General features: G+C 41.3%; 1 protein-coding gene across 1 annotated transcript in view; it reads right to left on the reverse strand.

The window, feature by feature from the left end:
• The window catches only part of LOC123369734 (cytosolic phospholipase A2 epsilon-like), a 43,526-nt gene extending 22,386 nt beyond the window's left edge, over positions 1 to 21,140 (reverse strand). The window contains exons 1-7 of the mRNA XM_045015655.1: positions 21,068 to 21,140; positions 18,617 to 18,692; positions 4,810 to 4,946; positions 3,377 to 3,508; positions 2,262 to 2,302; positions 1,345 to 1,387; positions 189 to 252 (exon numbers count right to left, since the gene is read on the reverse strand). Coding sequence (XP_044871590.1) covers positions 189 to 252; positions 1,345 to 1,387; positions 2,262 to 2,302; positions 3,377 to 3,508; positions 4,810 to 4,946; positions 18,617 to 18,692; positions 21,068 to 21,094 — 520 coding nt within the window. The 5' untranslated portion in view covers positions 21,095 to 21,140. The remainder of the gene's footprint in view (positions 1 to 188; positions 253 to 1,344; positions 1,388 to 2,261; positions 2,303 to 3,376; positions 3,509 to 4,809; positions 4,947 to 18,616; positions 18,693 to 21,067) is intronic.
• Positions 21,141 to 21,799: the final 659 nt, after the last annotated feature.

Genomic DNA, 21,799 nt, shown 5'->3' on the forward strand with positions numbered 1-21,799 from the left:
CAATTAGAACATGATCCAAAGCCCACAGGACACATTGGAAGTTTCTCCTTTCCTTTAAAACATGGAATGCCCTTACTCTAATGCATATAAACAAATCATCCCAGAAATGGCAGATATTTTTCTGTTGAAATTTTGCTATAAAATTTTAACCAGTTTCATCCAACTCTACCAGTTAAGGAAGTACTAACCTGTGGATCCCTTCTTTATCCTCCCCTCATCCACCTGAGCTTCCAAACAGGAAACTTCACGAGACTGTAACAGAGACAACGAATAAAAGATAGATAAAATGACACAGACAAAACTAAGTGTGCTTCCCCTGCTAGTCTCTTGCTATCCAGATGGAAAGGAGACAGGAGTGTTGTGCAGACTGCAAGATCAGCCCCTGGGAGGACTAAATACTTCATGATGCTCTGCAACAGCTTCCAATGAAAGTCTCTGGAGAGACTCTGGGCTGAGACTTACTATATGACTTCTAGGATGGGTGTATACAGACGGAGTATCCTCAGGCCTGCACCAAGGAGGCAATAGATTCCCCAGGAAAAAAAATGAGAGAAAGCTACGGAAATAACAGCTGTAATTGAAAGGACCAGCCATAGAAGAAGCTTTATAATTATATAGATATATTGCTACCTCATACCAGCCACACTGTAGGTAATAGTGTATGGGAAATCTTACAGCTATTCCAATTTTAGCTTCTCCCAACAGGAGTCACTCTAGATAATGGTGTGGGAACACTGGCTGTGAGGATGCTCACAGCTGTACCACTTCTAGTCTTTGCCATCTGGTGACACTCCGTGGGACTGTGGAGGAGCGCAGCTTGGGGCAGTTTACATCTCTTCCAGGTCAGTTTCTCCTAACATGGGAGATGTGGGAGAGCTGACTGTCATGTTCACTGGGATCCAATGGCAGCCTATTCCTCGGAATAGATTTTGTGTTGGAAGGATAACTGTGGGGCAACTCATTCTCTGTTCAAAGCGGTATGATGTGCATCGCTGTACAGCAGAGTAGGGGTCGGCAACCTTTGGTGGTGTGCCGAGTCTTCATTTATTCACTCTATTAATACATTAATGCCATTAATTCATTTAAACGTTTTTAGAAGGTCTCTTTCTATAAGTCTATAATATATAACTAAACTATTGTTGTATGTAAAGTAAATAAGGTTTTTAAAATGTTTAAGAAGCTTCATTTAAAATTAAATTAAAATGCAGAGCCCCCCTGGACTGATGGCCAGGACCCGGGCAGTGTGGGTGCCACTGAAAATCAGCTTGTGTGCCTCCTTCAGCACGTGTGCCATAGGTTGCCTACCCCTGCAGTAGAGGAAAGATAATAGAAAATAAAAATTACCACTAATACACCATTTGTAGCGATGTTTTCAGGAAGATCTGGACTAAAAATAAAAAGAAACGTACTCAGTTCATAACTAGTATTTAAATAATAATTTAAGGACATGAATTGCCATTTTTGTTCTTTATTTGTATTTTGCTTATTTTAATTTTTTTGTCACTCTTGGAAGTGTTGGGTCTGACAGTACAGGCTAGTAATTCTCAATGTATGTTCCAGTTTTCCTCACATTCCTGGGAAACTCTAAATAAATCTGGCTTTTTAAAGCTCCTACTATTCCAGTACTAGAGCTCTGCTGAGCAGAGACTGCTCAGTGTGCCAAAACAGGGTAGTTTTCAAATGTACATCAAGCTGAGTGTGCTGACAGATAGAAACCACTGAATTTATTCCATTGGCCAAAAATATCCATACTTGACCCTGGAGTGCCAGAGCTGAAAGGCTAATGAATTAGTCCCACATGTCATAATAAGCGTAAAGAGACAATTTTCCCCCATTCATTTTGAACATCAATAACAAAACTAAATTTAAAACTGAGATATACATGCCCATCTTATTATTTCCCAGAAATGGGTTCGAATCTTGTTTAGTACTTAAATCTATGTTAAATGCCACGTACAGACCAACTGGTGGGGGAAATCAGCAGACATTCCTGCACTTCACTCAATTTTCATTTTAGCTTTAAAATTCACCTGGATGCCTAAGTGTGACCTCCTAAAAACAACATTGGCACTACTCAATGCCATACAGAAACATCCAGCTACTGTCCAGTGAGGCTGAACATACACTATCAACTACGTCCACATAGGTCTGGCCATGTGGCTTTAGGTGACCGCAGGTGTACAAATCATGTTCCTTGTTGTTAATTAATCTCCGACACCTCTAACAATTACGTTATTTGACAACGCTTGGATTTTACTCACCTGCTCTCCATTGTGAACTCAACCTCTAGCTCCTCTTTTCCCTAAAAATGAAAATGAATTAAGTCACTACATCATTACTCTTCTCCATAAAGATACTGTGTAAACCTGACCCCTTGATATGCATAGAGCTTCTGCAAAATAACTTTCCCCTCTTCTTGGTGCAAATGCAGTGTGCTTCATTTTCTTCAGTTTCAATCCAATTTATATTATATCCATTATATTATTCTGCTTCCCAGTTGCTGATTTTCCCATTACAAGGAGAGGTTTTTGAGATAAATCATATCTGTCACTCTCTTTTTCCTCTTTGGGGAATGATGAAGAGAGAGAAATATTTCTGAATGAGCAATAGACAGCTTCACCTGTCCTTAAAAGCATTCCTGATCTTAGCAGCAACAGTACCTAACCTGCTTGGTCACAATATACCATATAAGTCACCAGACATTAAACTTTCCTTTCAACCAACCTTACATTCTACTGACAATAATTTGTCACTTAAGAAAACATGAAATACGGGCCCAATTTTCCAATATATGTACCCAAATCTGAATTTGGAGACTTAAATCATAAAATTGACATTAATATTTCTCAGTGTTGATCTGAGCATCCCATCATAGAATCAGTTTGTATTTAACACAAAGACATGGATTTAAGTCCTATTTAGACATTCATGTTTGAACATTGGGCTCACAGTACATAACTGCAGCATCAGTTGTTTCTGTGTCAGTGCAAAATAATACCTCATCCACAGATCAGAACCACTAGCTCCAACTGCAAAAGAACCTCTAATACCATTAGGGGGTGATACCATAGTCTTTGGCTGGTTTAGCCTTGCTATAAAGATGAGCAATAAGACAGACTTGGTCAACAATGTCAAATTCCCACCAACGTCCTTTGAACAACTGTGTGAAGGTGCTTGCCCACACTTTTATTTTAAATACAGAAACAATGTTGAGGTGTCTTACAATGAAGCAAGCTAAGAAGTTGATATGGGGAGATGGCTAATACCATAAATACACAGCAAGGAAAAAACAAATTCTGTATTACGAACATTTATGAGGAAAACTGAGACAAGTGTATCCTTCTCATCAAGTTCTGCCTTTGATTTCAATCCTCACCTGTGGATTCACCTGAAAGTTCAGCCGAACTGTTTCTCCAAGTTGGATTTTAGATACATCAAAGAAAATAGTGAGGAGATGGTCATCTGGAGTGTGATCATCTTCATCACAGACTTTCAGCTCCAGGATATTCTAGAAACAAAAGTAAAATAATGCGTAAAAGTGTAGGAAGCAGAAGTTCCAGCCCTCACAAATGGGGAAATGAGCTGCAGAATTAAAAGGTGAGTGATTAAATGAGACAGAGAAAACAGGAAAGGGGATGTTTGGCAGTGACCCAACTGTGAATAAGTATATTTAAAGTCTAAATAAAATATTGCTTTGTTGCCCGCCCAGTTTTAGTGTCAAAGGCTAGAAGTGTGGTCAAATAATACTCAGCAGCCTATTCATCAATTAAGACATGCAACCTCTACTGAGTTGGCTCAAAGATTTATCTACAGTAATCCCTGCTATCCAAAAAACTCTATTTTTATCCCCTCTGTGAGAAAGAAATGGAAGATGTAATGTTACATAATATACATATTATGGTAACCATTATATGGTCATTGCCAGGTATATCCATCCCAAGTACTATAGTGGGGCAGAGAAATTACTGTTAAGATCCTGGTGATTACAGGATCAATCCATATTTATTTATTTCCAGTAATCCACACTGTAGGTCAGCTGGTGATTATTTTTGTACCCAATAAATGTAATAGCATATAATATAAAAGGAACTTGTATAATTACTGCATAATTATATACGCCCTATGCTCCTTCCTACTATGAGATGAAGAGGAGAACAAAACCGCACAAAAATATGTGATGGGGCTGTGCAGAGGGGAAAATAGTTACCCTAAATATTCTCCCCTTCTGCAAACAATGTGAGGCTTGCTAACTAGTTTGGAAGTGTAATTCAATTTGTCATCAGCGAGCAATGGTAGGTAGGTGGAGATACGTGTCCTCATGTCTTGTACACAAAGGAAAAAAAAACCTCTCTAGTGGCAGCAAAGCATCTGAGTAGAAATGTGACATCTTGTGCAATACTAGTTGCTGCTCAATTGTGTCCACCCATCTTTTCCAGTATAACCAGCCGTTCCACATTACTCTGTTTGGTGTTCGTGTACTGCATGAGTTGTAGTGTGCACAGCTCACCAGCCTAGGCCTTGCAGCTCAGCATCCAGGTTGGGCTGAGGGGTTTCCTACTTTGAGGCTGCAGCACACAGCTGGGATGCAAAGCAGAACTTTCATTGCTGTGAAAAGTTTAATTTTACTACTTCAGAAATTGTAAGAGTACAAGTGTCATTTGAGGAGTTTTGCCTGTGGTATTTTTATCATCTAGGAAGAAAGGCATTTGTAAAGTGCAGGGGCAGAAAACTTGAACAACTTGACTCAGTCTGGTTGGCAGGACTAGAGATCTACCAGCCCCTGACAGCAAGTTGTTCACAGTGTCTTACCTTGACCTGACTCTGAATCCTGAAGTGGAAGGTTTCATTCCAGACTGGGTTTTTGGAGTTGACGACAGTTTTGGTCCGGGCCTTTTTGACTGAAGCGGTCGGTAGCCATAGGCTCACATAACAATCAGACTGGGTTACTGTGTAAGAAAGGTACAGATTAAATGGCAATGAAGTAATCTACTATATCTAGTATTAATTTATTTACCGAATTTACTCTATGTATATATGAAGATATAGAGAATTCAGTACACTGCGGTAGCTGATCTTCCATCATGTCTGTCCAATATGGTGCCCATTGCCCCAACCAATTTTCTCTTTTATCAAAACTATTAGCATTTTTTATTATTGGAAAAATAATGAATAAACTAAAACCTGTTCAAAATGCATAGCTATATTGTACTCTCTACCAAGGAGACAGAGAATCAGTTTTTATGCTTTGCATTATTTGGGGTTGTCAAGGCTGAATCCCCACTCTGTCACTCCGAGTGCAGAAGGTGGAGGCCCGTGAGGATTCTAAAAATTAATACTGGCCACCCCAGGCTTGTATTAAACTCCCAAGGTTACAGCTTTTCTCTGACCTTGGCTTCGTAAACGCTGCCACCACCCAAATGCAAAAAAAAAACCCTTGGACCCAGGAAGGAGCATTTGGGAATTCCTCCCTGTGGGGTACCCTCAAGCCCTTTCATACACACCCTCCGGGGAAGGGCTGAGAAAGAAGACAAAGGAAATTAGCTGTTGCCACCAACTAATCAAACAGCATATGCATAAACCTCTTAGGACACCAAAAACCCAACCCTGTTCTTAAAAAAGGTAAAATTTATTAAAAACAAAAAGAAAGAAAATACATTTGGAACTTAGGCTATTGCTAGATCTTAAAAAAAAATTACAAAAATTAAGCATCAAGATAGCTTTCTTGAGGTTCATCTTAAAGGTTACAAGCAAAACAAAAGCATCTGGGGTTAGCACAAAGGAGATCCACAAGTCAAAATACAGAAATAAACCTAATCGCATCTATTTAAACATGCCCTGTACAATGATTTTTTCTTGGTATGGAAGATGAATTTTTATACCTGGTTCAAGCCTTACACAGCATTCATGCTTATAGCATTTCTGCTCCGTGTCCCCTTCTCCAGAGAACAACAGACAAAGGGAAAGTTTCTTTCCAAATTTTAAAAAGTTCTACCTTCCCATTGGCTCTTTTGGTCAGGTGCCCACTTCCTTTTCTTTACCTGGGGGACTTTTAACCCTTTACAGGTAAATCAAGCAGAGAACAGCTACCAAGAGGGATTTTACAGCTAACTGGCTGGCTGGGTGTGTCCACCAAAGGGAGCTACTCCTCCCACACTTTATTTATCACAGGCAGTATTGTATTACCTAAGCAATGACTGCTTCATGCCTGTCAAAGGCATCAAAATTGTTTTGGATACTTAGTGCAGGAACCTGTTGCTTTTTTGGGCAGGGGGAGCAGGGGTATTTGAAGGAATGGCTAGTGTTGTGTGTTGAGGCAGAGTCTCCTCTTCCTCTGTCTGCCTGAATAGTGCAGTGAAGCTCTGAGTTGGTGCAGTGTGACCCAGTGGGTGAGCCCTTATGGCCCACTTGAGGTTCACAGCCCATAGGCTGGGAAGAACTGATCTATAGTTTTGTTGTGAATCAGCTGAGCATTGGTAGGTCAGCAGAGGGAAGTTTGGTGAGTCTACTGATGGTAACTCTACAGCTGCTCATTTCTCCCTGCTCAGGGAGGCGATGGATGGCCAACAGGGGAGAATCCAGGGCAGTTGGGAGAAGTGCATCACAGAGGCAGGATTTCTGGGGCTGTTGGCAGGAGCAAAGCATTTCAAGGTAGTTGGAGGGTGTTATTGGAACCTACCAAGGTTCTACAGCCCAAAGAGCTGTGACAGCTGAAGCCTGTATAGGGCTTGCCTGAGTTGGGGTGCACCCAGGATGGTACCAGGGACAGTCAGACTTTGCATTGCTACCCACTGAGGGAAAAAAGATTAAGTTTACTCTCAGGGCAGACTAAGGGCAGAGCTATACTACAGACCTATGTCAGTATAACTACATCACTCAACTGCATCATAACAGCTTAACATAGCATCTTAACCTCCCATGTAGACAGCACTATGTTGGCAGGAGAGCGTCTCCCCCTAACATAGCTACCATCTCTTGGGGAGGTGGATTAACTATGCCGGCAGGAGAGCTCTCTCCCATCTGCATAGGAGAATCTTTACTTAAGTGCTACACTGACGCAATGTTTTTAGTGTAGACCAGCCCCAAGTGTCTCCGTGTCTAGGTGAAATGAACAGAGTCATTAAGGAACTGCTAGAAACTGATCCAGATCAGGGGGGTGTCCAGAGAGACCATGCAAACACCAAATGATGCATGAATTGACACTCTCGGCAGGGAAGCTGAACAGAGACCCCAGCTCGAGAACAAAGGACTGAGAGGTGTGAGACGGCGCAATAAGTGTGGGCTCTAGAAGAACCATGCAGCTCTCCCCCGGAACTAATGAAATCAGAGAGGAACAGAGCCTGAAAATGGAACTCACTACAGCTTGGCTGATGAACTGTGGCTTGACCATAATGGACTATGCTTTAAGCTTTATTTCTCTATAAGGCTTCCATAAGGACTTTCAATGCTGTGGTCCAGTTGACTAATAAATCCTACTCTGTTTTGAAAACACTGCTTGGATGTTGCTGCAAATACCTAGGGTTCATTAGTCCCTGAAGACTGCCCAAGTCGCCACTAGGAACCTATCTCAGTTGGACTTGCTGAGTGTGACGCAGGAGTGCTGAAGTCCACTCAATCTAGGAGGCAGGGTGTGCCCTACCCTAAAGGAAGGTTGAGACCCCTTGGGGATCTGCTACACTAAAGGGGTTGCTACAAGAAACTGTTTAGGAGCTTGGGCATAGCACTGATCCTATGGATCTGTGACAACAGCATAGACAGCTTATCAGCTTTTGTTTCAAGAGTACTAGATGACTGGTTTAGCAAGACAAAGAATCCAATTCTAGATTGCTAGAGCTTTCCCAGGTTGGCAAGGAAATGCGTTAGTGCTTGGTATGGTAATTGTGACTGATTCCTGCTCCTTTTGCTTGCTGAGTATCCTCTTTTCCTATTAATACATCTGGCTTCACAACTTTCTGCAATGGGAACTCATCAAACTGATGTATTTGCTTCTGTAGGGTCTGTCAGAAAGAAGAAAGCCCTTGTTCAGGACGGCTTTGAATCTTTACTTCTGTCTGCTCTTGATTTTTTACAAAATTTTTAAAAATACTATAGAATAGACCTGGTCAACGTATTTTGCCCAAGTTTTGAAAATTTTTGGGGAAAAAATTACCATGCCATAAGCTGGTCAAAAAAACAGCAACCAAAAAAACCCACCAAAGTCATTGCAATTTTTAACATTCTTGAACAGTTTGACTGTATAACATTTGCCTTGGGAACCTGCTAGGGATGAGTCTCAGTCAGCAAAAGTACACTTTTATAAACATAGTTTTATTATGGTTTGCGGAATGTCATTGTTTGCAATTTTATCTTGTCATGTGATTTCCATATAAGCCCAAAAGTGCAGCTGATAAAATTTGTAAAACTCTTTGCTACGCGAGTGAAAATGTGCCTAAGTGTCAAAGCAGCAGAGTAAGATGAGGGTGCTCTTTTGCATGGCATTGTGTTGGTTTCAGTCTGGTTGTTTTAATTAGAGGTGGGCTGACGCCACAACCTTCACATCTGGATTTGAATTTGCCCAAAATTCAGGGGTATTCGGTGTGGGGTTTTGCTTCAGTCGGTTATAGAATTATATGCTAGCTATGAAATTTGGCTTCAGAACTGAGCTCCTTTATAGCTGAGGGATGTTCAGATCCAGGATTTCAGTATGGGATGATTTCTAGCACTACATCCGGATCATTCTGAAGCACTTTAGCTCCTTCAAGAATGATGAGGTCTCTCTCTCTACCTGGTAAAAGAATTAAAATGATTTTTGATTGGGTTTATTTGCACAGCACTTTACAAATATGACTTCGGCCCTTTCTACCATCATGACCATCCCAGGTCTTTTCCTAAAATAGGCCACATTAAAGCAGCTGTATTTATGACACAGTCTACGGGAAGTTATATATGGATAAGAATAATCCTGTGGCAAAATTATACCCAAGTGTGAATGCACAATGTTTCAGGCAATAGGACACAAAGGATAAATGTGAATCATAGGGTTACACCATCCATTGTGCCCCAGCCCTAAAACTTTATGAGGTGTACCCTAAAAAAAGGTCTACTACTAAAGGATGACTAGCCAGAGAAGACTGCTGCAAGTGGCATGGAGGAAACGGGTCCTAAGTACAAATCACTATATAGTGTTTATGAAGCTATTTGGAAAACTTTTCCATTTGAAATACACACCCACTCAAACATTCAAGCTACAGTACAATGGACACACCCAAATCTGGATATGCTGTGTCTTGTCTTATTTAGTTTTGCTTGTGCCTTTAAACTGTACATTCTATGGGTAGCCCTGACCTTTGGGAATCACAAAGTCAATGGTTTTATTCTTCCTTTCCTCAATATTTGGAAGTTGAAAGTGACAAAGCTCTCTCGGGTCAGTTTGGTTGTTTGATTTTTGTTTGCTGCCCTTTCCCTCATACAAATAGACCGGAAAGTATAAACCCATTGCTACGGTTTAGCATTTCTGTGTAAGACTCCTGCATTCTAAACCCTGCTCTGATTCCCTCTGTGACTCTTAGTCAAGTGACATAACCTCTCTGCCTCAGTTCCCCATCTGTAAAATGGGAAGAATAATGTTTATCTCTCTTCCCTGTAGGGGATGGAGGAGGTTGTGATGATGAATATGTCAGTGCTTGTAAAATCTCACACATAACCACCACCTCCCCCAATGGTCCTAGTAGCTCCAATACCTGAGCTTGTTTGGGGAACCATCCCAAGAAAAACTTTTTTAAATATTGGAAACAGCACAGAGGTTCCAGCACAAGTAGCTAAGCTTCTTACACCTTGCAGCAGGAGACCTGGAAGGGACGGGGGGAAGCTGTCCTTGCCCCCTTTTTAATATAAAATGAGACATTTCATTTCTGAGTGACCCAGCGGATCATTTCATTGACCCTCCCCAAAATTCTCAGACCAGCCTTGTGTACAGTGGTGTGATCATGCTTGGAGTTTGTGGAGAGCAATATGTTGCTTCACAGGCACACCAAAAATATTTAGGAGCAGAGTCCTGTTATCTGTGTGACTCTTTACAGGCTACTGTACAGTACTGTGCACGTCTACAGCTTTGTATTCATGATAAATAATAGTAATTACATATAATTAAGATGAGGGTCAGGAGATCTAGGTTCTATTCTTAGCTCTACCACAGTCCCTCTGGGTGACTTTAGACAAGTCACTAAACTGCTTTGTATTTCTTTTTCCGTCGGTAAAATATATCTCATAATACTTTCCTATTTCCCAGGAGTGTCATAAGGCTTAATTCATTCATGTTTGTGAGGTACTTTGAGATCCTCAGGAGGAAGGCACTATAGAAATGCCAATAATTGCTGTTACTACATTTTCTGCATAGCTTTCTTTTGTATTCTACCATGCTAGATGCACGTACTCACCAAAATGAAAAACCACTCAGTACTCACTAATTCACTCAGCTCTAATCATAGTATAGGCAGTCCCTAAAAGTGTGTATGATGTTTCAGGCCTAGGATCAGTGTTGAGCAATATACTGGAAAAGGTAGAGTAGCATGCATTTATAGGATCCAGGCCACTTTATTAGGCTATCAAACAAGTTACTAATTATCTTTTGGTATAGAAGCAGGGTTGGGTCTTAATTGCACGGTACCATCAGAGATCATTACAGCAACATGATCCAAGTTTGAAAATACCATGGCCACACTGACTCATATTGCTCAAGATAATAATACCAATACCAGAGCAAGAAACCAAGTTTGATGTCCCCATAATAGGTATCACACAGAAACATACCTCATCAAACAAATCATGATAAATAATAGTACTTGGCACTTTTATATCTTTCATTCAAGGATCTCAAAGCACTTGACATGGTAGGACAACAAACCCCTTTTTACAGATGGGGAACCCGAGGCTCAGTCATGAATAGAAACCAGGCTTCCAAGCTTCCGTATACCTCTGAGAGCAGATATCTGTGCAATGTCATAACACCTCAAGCACGGCATGCACCACAGGAAACAATGCATACCGCTTTGGAATCGTCTGTTTTAATAACACTACAACAGTGTATATGACCAGCATGTAAACTGGAGAAAAACAAACAAACATCGGAGGCCATATTTCTTCAAAGATTTCCAGTCACTCTGTAATTTTAAATTGGAGGTGATTCAGCTGCTGGTCTAGGCATGTGATGGTTACAATCATGGCAACACATTATTATTATTTCAGAGTGGTAGCCGTGTTAGTCTGTATCAGCAAAACCAATGAGGAGTTCTCTAAGGTGCCACAGGGACTCATCATTGTTTTTATTATTATTGATGACCTTAGGCAATAATGTACTGCACACTGTATGAACCAGTACATAATGGTGGACAGCAGGACATTCCCACAGTATGGCATGGATCAAGTGAAATTATAAACTGTGTATATATATTTCCATTTAATCTTCCATAGCGCTAATTTGCATGGATGCTATAAATAAGCAAATAGTGAATGTGCCTATACACTCCAAAGTTAACCCATCAGACACAAAGGGAATGGTGCCATTGTACGACCACTTGCTTTAAAACCGGATCAATTTTGTTGTGTCCAGATAACCATACTCTCGCCCTCTTCCTGCTCCTAATCCCATGTGATCAATGAGCTGATAAAGAAATATTAAAATGTCAGTGATTTGCTGTATAAGTGATGTGCTTACTACTTGTGGTTGCACAAACCCAGAGTGTCCAAAGTTCACTGCCCAAGGATGATTCAAACAGCATGACAGACAGCTGCATCTTTATACTACACAACTTTGTGTGCTGTGCATAAGAGCTGAATGTTAATCCTATGGCTAATATGGTGGGGAACTGTTCGAGGAGCAATAATGTGTGCCAGTGCATGCCATTAGCATTTAATCATAGAAATATTGGGCTGGAAGGGACTTGGAGAATTCCTCAAGTCCAGCCCCCAGCGCTGAGTCAGGATCAAGTAAATCAAAACCATCCCTGACAGGTGTTTGCACAGACGCCGACTCTGTGGGTGCTCCAGCTCACCTCCACTCCACCTCCTCCCCTGAGTGCGCCGCATCGCCACTTCTCCTCCCAGCGCTTGCCACCGCAAAACAGCTGTTTCACAGCGGCAAGCGCTGGAAGGGAGTGGGGAGGAGGGGGAACACAGCGCGCTCCGGGAAGAGGCAGAGACAAGGCAGGGATTTGGGAGGGGGTGGAGTTGAGGCGGGGACTTTGGGGAAGGGATTGGAATGGGGGCAGGGCAGGGGTAGAGTCAGGTCGGGGCCGGAGGCAAGGACCGACCAGCACTGGGAAAAGTTGGCACCTATGAGTGTTTGTCTAGCCTGTTCTTCAAAATCTCCCATGATAGGCATTCCACAACCTCCCTTGGAAGCCCATTCCAGAAACCCTTAGAAAGTTTTTCCTAATAGCTAACCTAACTCTTCCTTGCTGCAGATTAAGCACATTATTTTTTGTCCTACCTTCAGAGAACATGGAGAACAACTGATCACTGTCATCTTTATAACAGCCCTTAACATATTTGAAGACTGTTATCAGGTCTTCTTTTTTCAGGACTAAACATGCCCAGTTTTTTTAACCTTTCCGCATAGGTCAGGTTTTCTAAACTTTTTATCATTTTTGTTATTCTCCTCTGGACTTTCTCCCATTTGTCCACATCTTTCTTAAGGTATGGTGCCCGGAACTGGACACAGTACTCCAGTCAAGGTATCATCACGGCCAATTAGAGTACTTTCCATGTCTTACATAAGATGCTCCTTTTAATACACTACAGGATAATATTAGCTGCTTTTTTTTTTTTTTTTGGTAACTGCACCATATTGTTGTCTCAGATTCAATTTATGATCCACTATAAATCCCAGATTCTTTCCAGCAGTACCTCGGCCTGGTCAGTTGTTCCCCATTCTGTAGCTGTGCCCCTCATTTTTCCTTCCTAACTTTCTGTTCTCCAAAGTGTAGCAATCCCACCCAGTTTGGTGTCATCTACAGATTTTATAAGCACACTCTCCATTCCATTATACAAGTCATTAATAAAAATATTGAATAGTGCTAGTCCAAGGGCAGACCCCTACACAAGCCCCCAGTAGATAGGCCCTGCCAGTCAGACAGCAAACCACTGATAACTATTCTTTGAGTATGGTCTTTCAAGCAGTTGTGCACCCACCTTATAGTAATTTCTCTAACCATATATCCCTAGTTTGCTTATGAGAATGTCATCTCAGACTCTGTCAAAAGCCTTATTAAAATCAAGATATATCATGTCTATGCTTCCCCCACCTCCCATCTACTAGGTCAGTAACTTTGTCAAAGAAGAAAATTAGGTTGGTTTGGTATGATTTGTTCTTGACAAATCTATGCTGGCTATTCCTTATAAACCTGTTGCCCTCTAGGTGCTTACAAATTGATTGTTCAGTCATTTGTTCCAGTATCTTTTCAGTGTCAAAGTTGGGCTGACTAGTCTATAATTCCCTGGTTCTTTTTTGTTCCCGTTTTAAAAGATTGGTACTAATATGCCAGTATAGCGATGTATTGTTTATTATACTGCCAGTAATTGGGTCTCTGATTTTCCTGAACACAAACACCACTGGCAATAACAGCAGTGGTGTTTTTGTGATATTTCCTGGGCAATGTTTATAGTGAGGTCTGGAAGGTCAGTGAGTCTGATAAGGATTAAAATAATCTGCATTCGTATCTAGTTATAAACAACCAAGTCCCAGACATGGTCTAAAATGAGTTGTATGGCTGTAATGTGGGAGCAGAGAGTATCTAGGGTACAGACAATGGGCCAAATTCACAGATGGTCAATGGTGTTGTCGTTATATATTGGTAAACAGATTCAAATTGGTATAAGTAGGTGTAGCTTGCATACTAATGGAACAGTGGAGGGTGAGGAGGAGGAGCAGCAAGAGAGAGTATGAAGATGCAAGATAAAAAGTCTAAATAAAGACTTCAAATTGTCTTGGACAAAAACTGTTCCATGCAGAATGAACACTCACTAAAACAGCCATAAACAAATAGTGATGATCAGGGGCGGCTCCAGGCCCCAGCACGCCAAGCATGTGCTTGGGGCGGCATGCCGCGGGGGGCGCTCTGCCGGTCGCCGGGAGGGCGGCAGGCAGCTCCGGTGGACCTCCCATAGGCACGCCTGTGGGAGGTCCACTGGAGCCACCTGCCACCCTCCCGGTGACCGGCAGAGCGCCCCCCGTGGCATGCCGCCGTGCTTGGGGCGGCGACATGTCTAGAGCCGCCCCTGGTGATGATAACTGCAATGTATTTACTTGGTGGGAATTGCTAGCGAGATATTGAGGGTGTGGTGGTAGGAAAGGCCTTATTTAACATCTTCATTAATAATCTGGAAAAAGGAGCAATCAGATGATATTATATTAGGAGGCGTTCTAAACACCAACTGAGACAGATAAATGATACAAAGAGATTAGAAACCTGAGCTGAAAATAACAAAATGAGGTTCATCATGGAAAAATGCAGAGTAAAATACCTGCGGAAAAATAACCTTAAATACAGATATTCAGTGGGAGAAAATTGGCTGGAAAGCTCTGATGGATAAAGCCATCTGTGAGTGATAATGGACTGAACAGGAGAAGTAGCAGTCCCTCACCGTCTGGCTCTTGAGCAATGATCTCTGGAATAGTCTGTTCTCTTCTGGACACCACATTTCCCAAAAGATACCAACAAACTGAAGGGTGTTCCGAGAAGAGGAACAAAATGGAGAAAGGGGGCAAGGACTGATTTATGAAGAATGATTTAAAAAGCTGTGTACATACAGGTTGGTTCAGCAATAAGTAAGATAGATGTTCTAGCTACAAGTATCCATAGGAGAGAGAATTACTTATAGTCATACCCCGGGGTTGACTTGGACTAATGAGATGAAACTAAGAGAAGAAAATGTAATCTCAATATTAGGAAAGTGATACTATGGAGAAATCTCCCATGGACAGTGATGGAGGCTCATCCTTCCAGAATGTCAAAACTAGACCAAACAAAACACTAGAGAAAGGTACTGTAGGCAGATGACTTGGTGATCTAATGAAGTCTTCCATCTTTCTATGAAAACTGGTGAGGCTAGTGTTATTTTACACCTTCCTGTTAAGTTACTTATCCTGCTACACCCTCCCATTTGTTTCTTCACAGCGTAAGTTACACCCAGCTGCCAACATGTAATTTACACCACCCTTTGTCACCTCGGAATTTGGCCTAAAGGGTTTAAACATTTTTTAAAAGACATTTTAGTTAAAACCTGTTCAATTATAATATTCTACCAATTTTTATGTATTTCATGGGGGCAAGTTGTATTTTTGTCATAAGAGATCCCATTAGTACATACAAATTAGATGCAGTGAATTACAGAGAACAAATATTACTGAAATTAAACAGCAGTCATTTAGGCCCTGATCTTGCAGCTAGATCCATGCAGGTGAACCCATGGATTTAGTAGGAGCCTAGAGAACTTCAACAAGGCTCTGCACAGGGTCCGTCCTCATTGTTTTAGTTGCAAGATTGAGCTCAATACAGAAATACTTCTCAGAGGATTGTTTTCAGGGCAGTGTTTGTACTATTGAGTACTAGGGATGGTGAGTGAGGAGTTCTGCGAATGTGGGCATGGAAGCCAGAATCACAAGTGCCACCATTTTTACTGTCCACATTTCAACCCTGTGGATTAGTCACTTTTACTCACTCATCAGTAAGTACAGATTATCTGCAACTCCGACTTGCAAAATGCTCTCAATTAATCTCAAAACATCCTGAATCAGATACCAAAGGATGTCAAACCAATTTGTTTACAGCAGTAGCTTCCTGCATATTAATATCTGCCTCAGAAGGGGTGATGCTGTTTGTTTTCAGCACTTTGTTTCTTTTCCTTCTTGATCTTTTGCACCTTGGAATTTTTTCTCTGGGAGCCTGGTGTTCACCATATGAAGGATGTACCCAGTCCACCAAAGCTCTCCTTTCACAAGCATTGTTTCAATGTTGTTTGTGCAACTTCTCATTATTCATGATTTTATCTTGCCACTTTGTGTGAATAATAGCTTAGAGGTGTTGTTGATTAAATGCTTTCAGCATCTATTTGCAGGCAATAACTTGTCTATGTTTCACAGAGTAAGGTAGAAAGGCTGCAGCATGGTAAACACACCTTTTGTCCAATACTGTTTTGGTTCCAGACTCCAGATTGCATTCTGTTACAGTGTGAATATGCCTTTTATATTCAAGCAATGACTAACAGGCAGCATGATCTAATAGAATAAGTATAGGACTGGGAACCTGGAACTCCTGCCTTCTAATCCTGGCTCTTCCACCGGCTAGTCCTTTATCCAAAAATCTTCTTGAATTAGGAAGGGCAGTAATCCAATTGTAGGCAACTCCCGCAAAAAAAGAAAATCAAATGCGAGGGAAGGATAAAGCGCATTGGCTTCCCTCCCTGAAGACATTTACGGAAAGGAAAGGAAAAGAGCTGGTGAAGAAGTATGGTAAAGTCAATTTCAGGCAAGTGTCCAGGGCCCATTAGAGGGGAATTGTGTGGGGATAAGGACCCTGAATTAGCTTGACAGAGTGAGATATTCTTCAGGCCCATAGGCCATTTCAATCTCCTCAAACAGGATTGAGATGAGGGAGGAACCTCCTTTTCTGCTCTGGGAGAGGTCCTGAAGGCTTCTGTTCAGACTCCTGCACTGGGCCATTGGGAGAAGGGGCCTGGGCACTCACTTAGGAGTCCTCTCCCCTTACACTCAGCAACAGGAAAAGGATCTTTAGGTAAAATTTCATGTTCCTGATCACTTCACTCCCATTCCACAGTGAGAGGGGAATCAGAAGGCTCTTCTTCACATCCATTGGTCAGTGGGGAAGCCCATAGGGGACCCAAACAAAACACCAGCATCAGGAAACTAAAACTTCTGGATGGTTGCAATTCTGCTTTTTTTATCTGAACCAAGGTAGTTCAGGCTGGTTCATGTAAAGGCATTTTGGTTTCAGCCTCTCTATTTAAAATAGATTCGCCGATACAAGACAAATGACCACCTACTGTTTTCTGAAGAAGAGAGATCATCATTGTTCACAGCACTTTCTATTGTACTATGAATTTCATGTATTGTTTAAGAGTATCATTAAAGTACTAATCTGTATATCTATAACCTTCTGGGGCTTCTAGGAGAGTAAATGGGAATAAAAACAATTAGCCAAGTGAGGGCTCAATTATGCCTTGAAGGCACAGACTGCCCAGTGGGAGATGCGGGAGGTAATGTGTCTCCTAAAGAGACTGATGCCTTTTCACCAAGGGTGACTAAAAAGTCCTGGAGATCGTCATTATGGACAACAGAAACTGTCCCCTCAGTACATAAACAAGGAATGTATAAACAAATTTACACCAAGTGCTGGACTCTTTAAGAAAACACACAACACATGATACTGGAAGAAATGTGAAATTAAAGCTTGGCATTTTTCATTTAGTCATGTAACCTGTCTTAACCTATTTTGAGAAATGTATCAGCTTCCATAATAGCAAGGCAAAGCACAAGTAGTAAAATTATTACTACACATTTGCAGTGAGAAAATCCCATAAGAGAACAGATGTGAATTAGATTCCTTTTCCTTCTCCTCTGGCATAGTATCATCTATTCTCTTTAAACTAAGGTTATCTCAGAGAGAGATAATGCCTCTGGGCAGAAACTACTATGTAGGGACCAGAAAGCTTGGCAAGGTTCCTCTCATTATTTTTCTCTGCATTATTTTGTCAAAGGCTGGGGTTTGCCCCCCTGAGGAAGATACTGGAGATCTGACCCATACACCCCACCAATCCCTTGGGATCTACTGTGGACACATATCTATCCACATGAAGGCCTTGTGCCTCTGCATTGGCTTTGGACTCCGTGAAGCTCTACCTTGGCTTCCTGACATTGTGTGTCCTTGGAAGCCACAAAGCAAGGGACCCCCACCTTCCTTAAAAGGAGTTCCTCAGTCCAAAGAGCTCTTCATAGAAAGGGAAATAATGCCTTTGGCTGTATTATATTTTACAGTACACTGGAGATGAACATCCCCTCTCTCGACTCATGAATCCCTAGACCTGCAGACACCACCCTGTGCTCTTCAGAGAAATGGGGGACGGGGAGGGACAGCACTGTGAGGGTGCTTGACCCTTCAACCATCTACCTGGCGAGAGCCACACACAGAAGTTCCTGTCAGTGCGTGGATCCTAAGGGCAGACTCTGGACTTTGGTTCTCTGGTGTGTTCTAAGGAACTTTTGAATCTGACAATGCTATATGGTTTCGGTGGGACAAGATACTCTGCCAAAGCTTCTTGTGTACAATGTGGTAATTGGATTTTAGAATTTCACTGACAAAGGCTCTTATAATATACAAGCATGCATCTGACAAAGTGAGTATTCACCCACAAAAGCTTATGCTCCAATACGTCTGTTAGTCTATAAGGTGCCACAGGACTCTGTCACATAATATACAAAGTCCTCTAAGTGTACACCTGGGATCTAGGTACAGCATAGGGATTCCACTTTTCTTTTTTGTAACCTGTATGGTGTTTATGTTGCTTAGTTATACAGCCAGTATTTTCACATCTCTGAGGAGGCTCTGGGAACTGGAGAGATACTCACGCAGGTCGGCCTTCCGCAGATTTTTCATTCTGATAACTTTTACACTGAGCAAGTTGCAAGGAGAGGGCTCCATCTGCTGAACAATGACAAACAAAAGACATGGAATGAACATACGCAGAGACAGAGAAATAAACTTCAGAATAAACTGAGTCTGCTATTGTGTCGTCTTAAATATTTTGATACTGATCGCCAAAGAGTTTCTGGAGGAAATTCTTCCCTGTGACATGTTCAGCTTCTTTCTCTGTGCAGGTTTATGACCATGTAGATCTGTGCTGGGCGTGGAACCACTGGTCAAGCCTCCAATTTGCCCAGATTCTTCCCTTTTTTTATTCTGGGTGAACTAGGGAAGATTCCACTTTAGAGGTTTGAGGTTATTTATTATAACTTATTCCACTCACTAATAGTCAATAAAAAGAGCTGGGGAGAAGATTGTATTAACCAATCAATATGACAGGTGTGACTTAACATCTTATGATCCAATGACATGGAAATATATGGCGGCTCATAAATGTATTTTGTTTTATCAATACTAGTTAATATACATATATATAATAAAGACACCAGTTCCACTGATCTGTGCAAATTCAAAGGAAGGCATTTCATATCCACCATAATTTTATTAACAAATTAAATTTCAGCAGACTCTATTACTAACTCACTGAACAGCATTCCTTTTGTTTTGGGTTTTATGTGATCATTTGCAGCTAATCTGGTGGACTCCAAGCAGAAGCACCATATTCTGTATAGGAATGAACAGTATGTCTTTTCCTTATTAAATCTTAAGTGATATTTCAAATACACTCTATATGGAGCTACAACTGAAAACCACATGAAAACTTCAACTATTTGAAAAATCTGCTGCCTCTCTTTTAGTTGAGCTTTTCCTAAGAAGCATATTGCATATCCTTCAGAGTCTGCAATGGCTGGCAATTCATACCTAGATGCAGCAATTCCAGGGATCTCCAAAGCTGAAAGCATTTTAATCTAAAGCTCTGATGCTAGTGGCTGTAAAAACTCTCATTTCTGTGGATTGGCACAGAAGGGGAAACTGTAACACACACTAACCAATGGGCTACACACAAGGAGAGAATCTCCACAGAAACCATCACATTCTGACATGATGTGACTATTTTGCATATTGTACAGTCAACAGGAGATAATGTAGCAGGACAAAAAATGCTAATATCAATACTGCTGACATTCTGCACCAGAGCCTCATCTGATTCAAATCACCATAACTCACACCCTCTGAGGATCTGGCCCAGAATATCAACAAAAGTGGGTCTCAAAGACTCAGACCCCTGTAGAATACATAAAGTGAAACTGACATCTTTAGAATTCTCTCCCTCACTATCCTTGGTTGGGAAACTTTTCCTTCAAAGAAGGAGCCAGAAAGAATATTTATCCTGGAAACACAGGGAAATCATTGGAAAACTGAAGAGCACTTAACAATCCTGTCAGGAATGTGAGACATAAGGCTGTCTCGGGCAAAACTCTTATCTTGGGTAAGGATCAGAGAAACATGGCACATGTTCACAAGCATGGGGGCGGGGGGAGTGGAGGGTAGGGCATTCCATAAATGAATTTCCTTTTAAAGGAATTAAGATAGAAACTAATAAAAGTTCCATGCTCCAATCCACACACACACACAAAAAAAAGAGGAACTTTACTGTGAAGAAAGGATAGAGGAAGGGATTCAAAGCAGAAACAAAAGGACATTTCACCTATGAAGCAGGGAACGTTGCTATCGCTAATTAATTATTCAACATTTTGGTGATGAGCAAATTCAATCCCACCTTCCACCCCCACTAAAAACACATAAAAACCTAACCTAGTTTGTTCTCCTGGTACTTTTTGCATAAGATCAGTTTTTTGCACTGCATTGTGCACTGATTCATCCGATGTCTATCTACCTTTCACAATGGATTTCTTTGCATGCTTCATTTTGAAAGGAAGCAAGAGGGGGCAGTGGTAACATTTAAAAGGAAACATCTTTTCAGTTTCAGTTGTTGGTATAAATCATTATTGCAGGGTCACATGTGGACCCCCAAATTTAGAGGCGTTCATTAACCCCTTAAGTGTTTTAACCTTTTCCACAGTTCCCCCTGTGTATCACCCCAAATGCATGAAAAACGGGGTCATTTTTGATTACATAATTTCTTATACTGTGCCCATCACCATGTCATCTGACTACCTATTTGACACAAAGTTATGGTATTAATTGATCAAGCTGGAGGTATAGAGCAAACAAAACCCATCCAAGTGCCTTCATGGCTATGAAAGATGGTGTGGTAGGACAAAGGCTTCTCACAGCTGTAGCTAGAAAACAAATAGCAAGGCTCCCTACTATAGATTGCTTCTGTAGTTAAAGCAGAACTCTGAAAGCAGTACAAACTGCAGAAGCTGCCTGCACATCTGAATCTCAAATACTCTTATTTTGTTCTTTCTTACCTGGTACGAACTGGTAGATAACCCCATTGTGATCTTTGCTGCATTCAAGTCAGAGGCTAAAAGTGGTCCTTGAGCGTAGGTCGCAGAGCTGACAGTGGCTCCCAAAGCAGGTTTATACTCTTTAAACAGGTAGAAGTGAATGAGCAGGTGCATTATAAACTGACTCAGAGCCCCACCCTTCCATGACTTCCAAAAATTAAGTAATTCCCATCTCCTTTCTCTCATTAGGTGTGGAAAGATTTTCTTTGTAGGTTTAGTGATTGGGGGGAAGGGACAATACAGCAAAAGGGGCCCTATCCTTCCAATTATGAATGCATAGCATATAAATAATTAATAAGATTTTTATTTCTATAACCTCTTTCATTATAAATGATGCCAGAGTGCTTTTCAAACTAAAAAAGGGTGGGGAGGTGAAATGTCATGATAGGGGACTACTATAGACCACCAAAACAGGAGGGGGTGAAGAATGAGGCATTTCTGAAAGAGAAAACAAAAATAACCAAAACATAAAACCTGGTAGTAATGGGGGACTCTAACTATACAGGTATCTGTAGGAAAAATATGGCAAAACACAAAATGCCCAATAAGTTCTGATAATGTACTGGGAACAACTTCTTGTTTCAGAAGGTGCAGGAAGTAACCAGAGGGAAAGCCATTTTAGACTTGATTCGACGAACAGGGAGGAATGCACTGAGAATCTGAAGGCTGAAGGTAATTTGGGTGAAAGTAATC

The sequence above is a fragment of the Mauremys mutica genome, chromosome 4 (genome assembly GCF_020497125.1).
Source record: "Mauremys mutica isolate MM-2020 ecotype Southern chromosome 4, ASM2049712v1, whole genome shotgun sequence".
NCBI classification, from domain to species: domain Eukaryota; kingdom Metazoa; phylum Chordata; order Testudines; family Geoemydidae; genus Mauremys; species Mauremys mutica.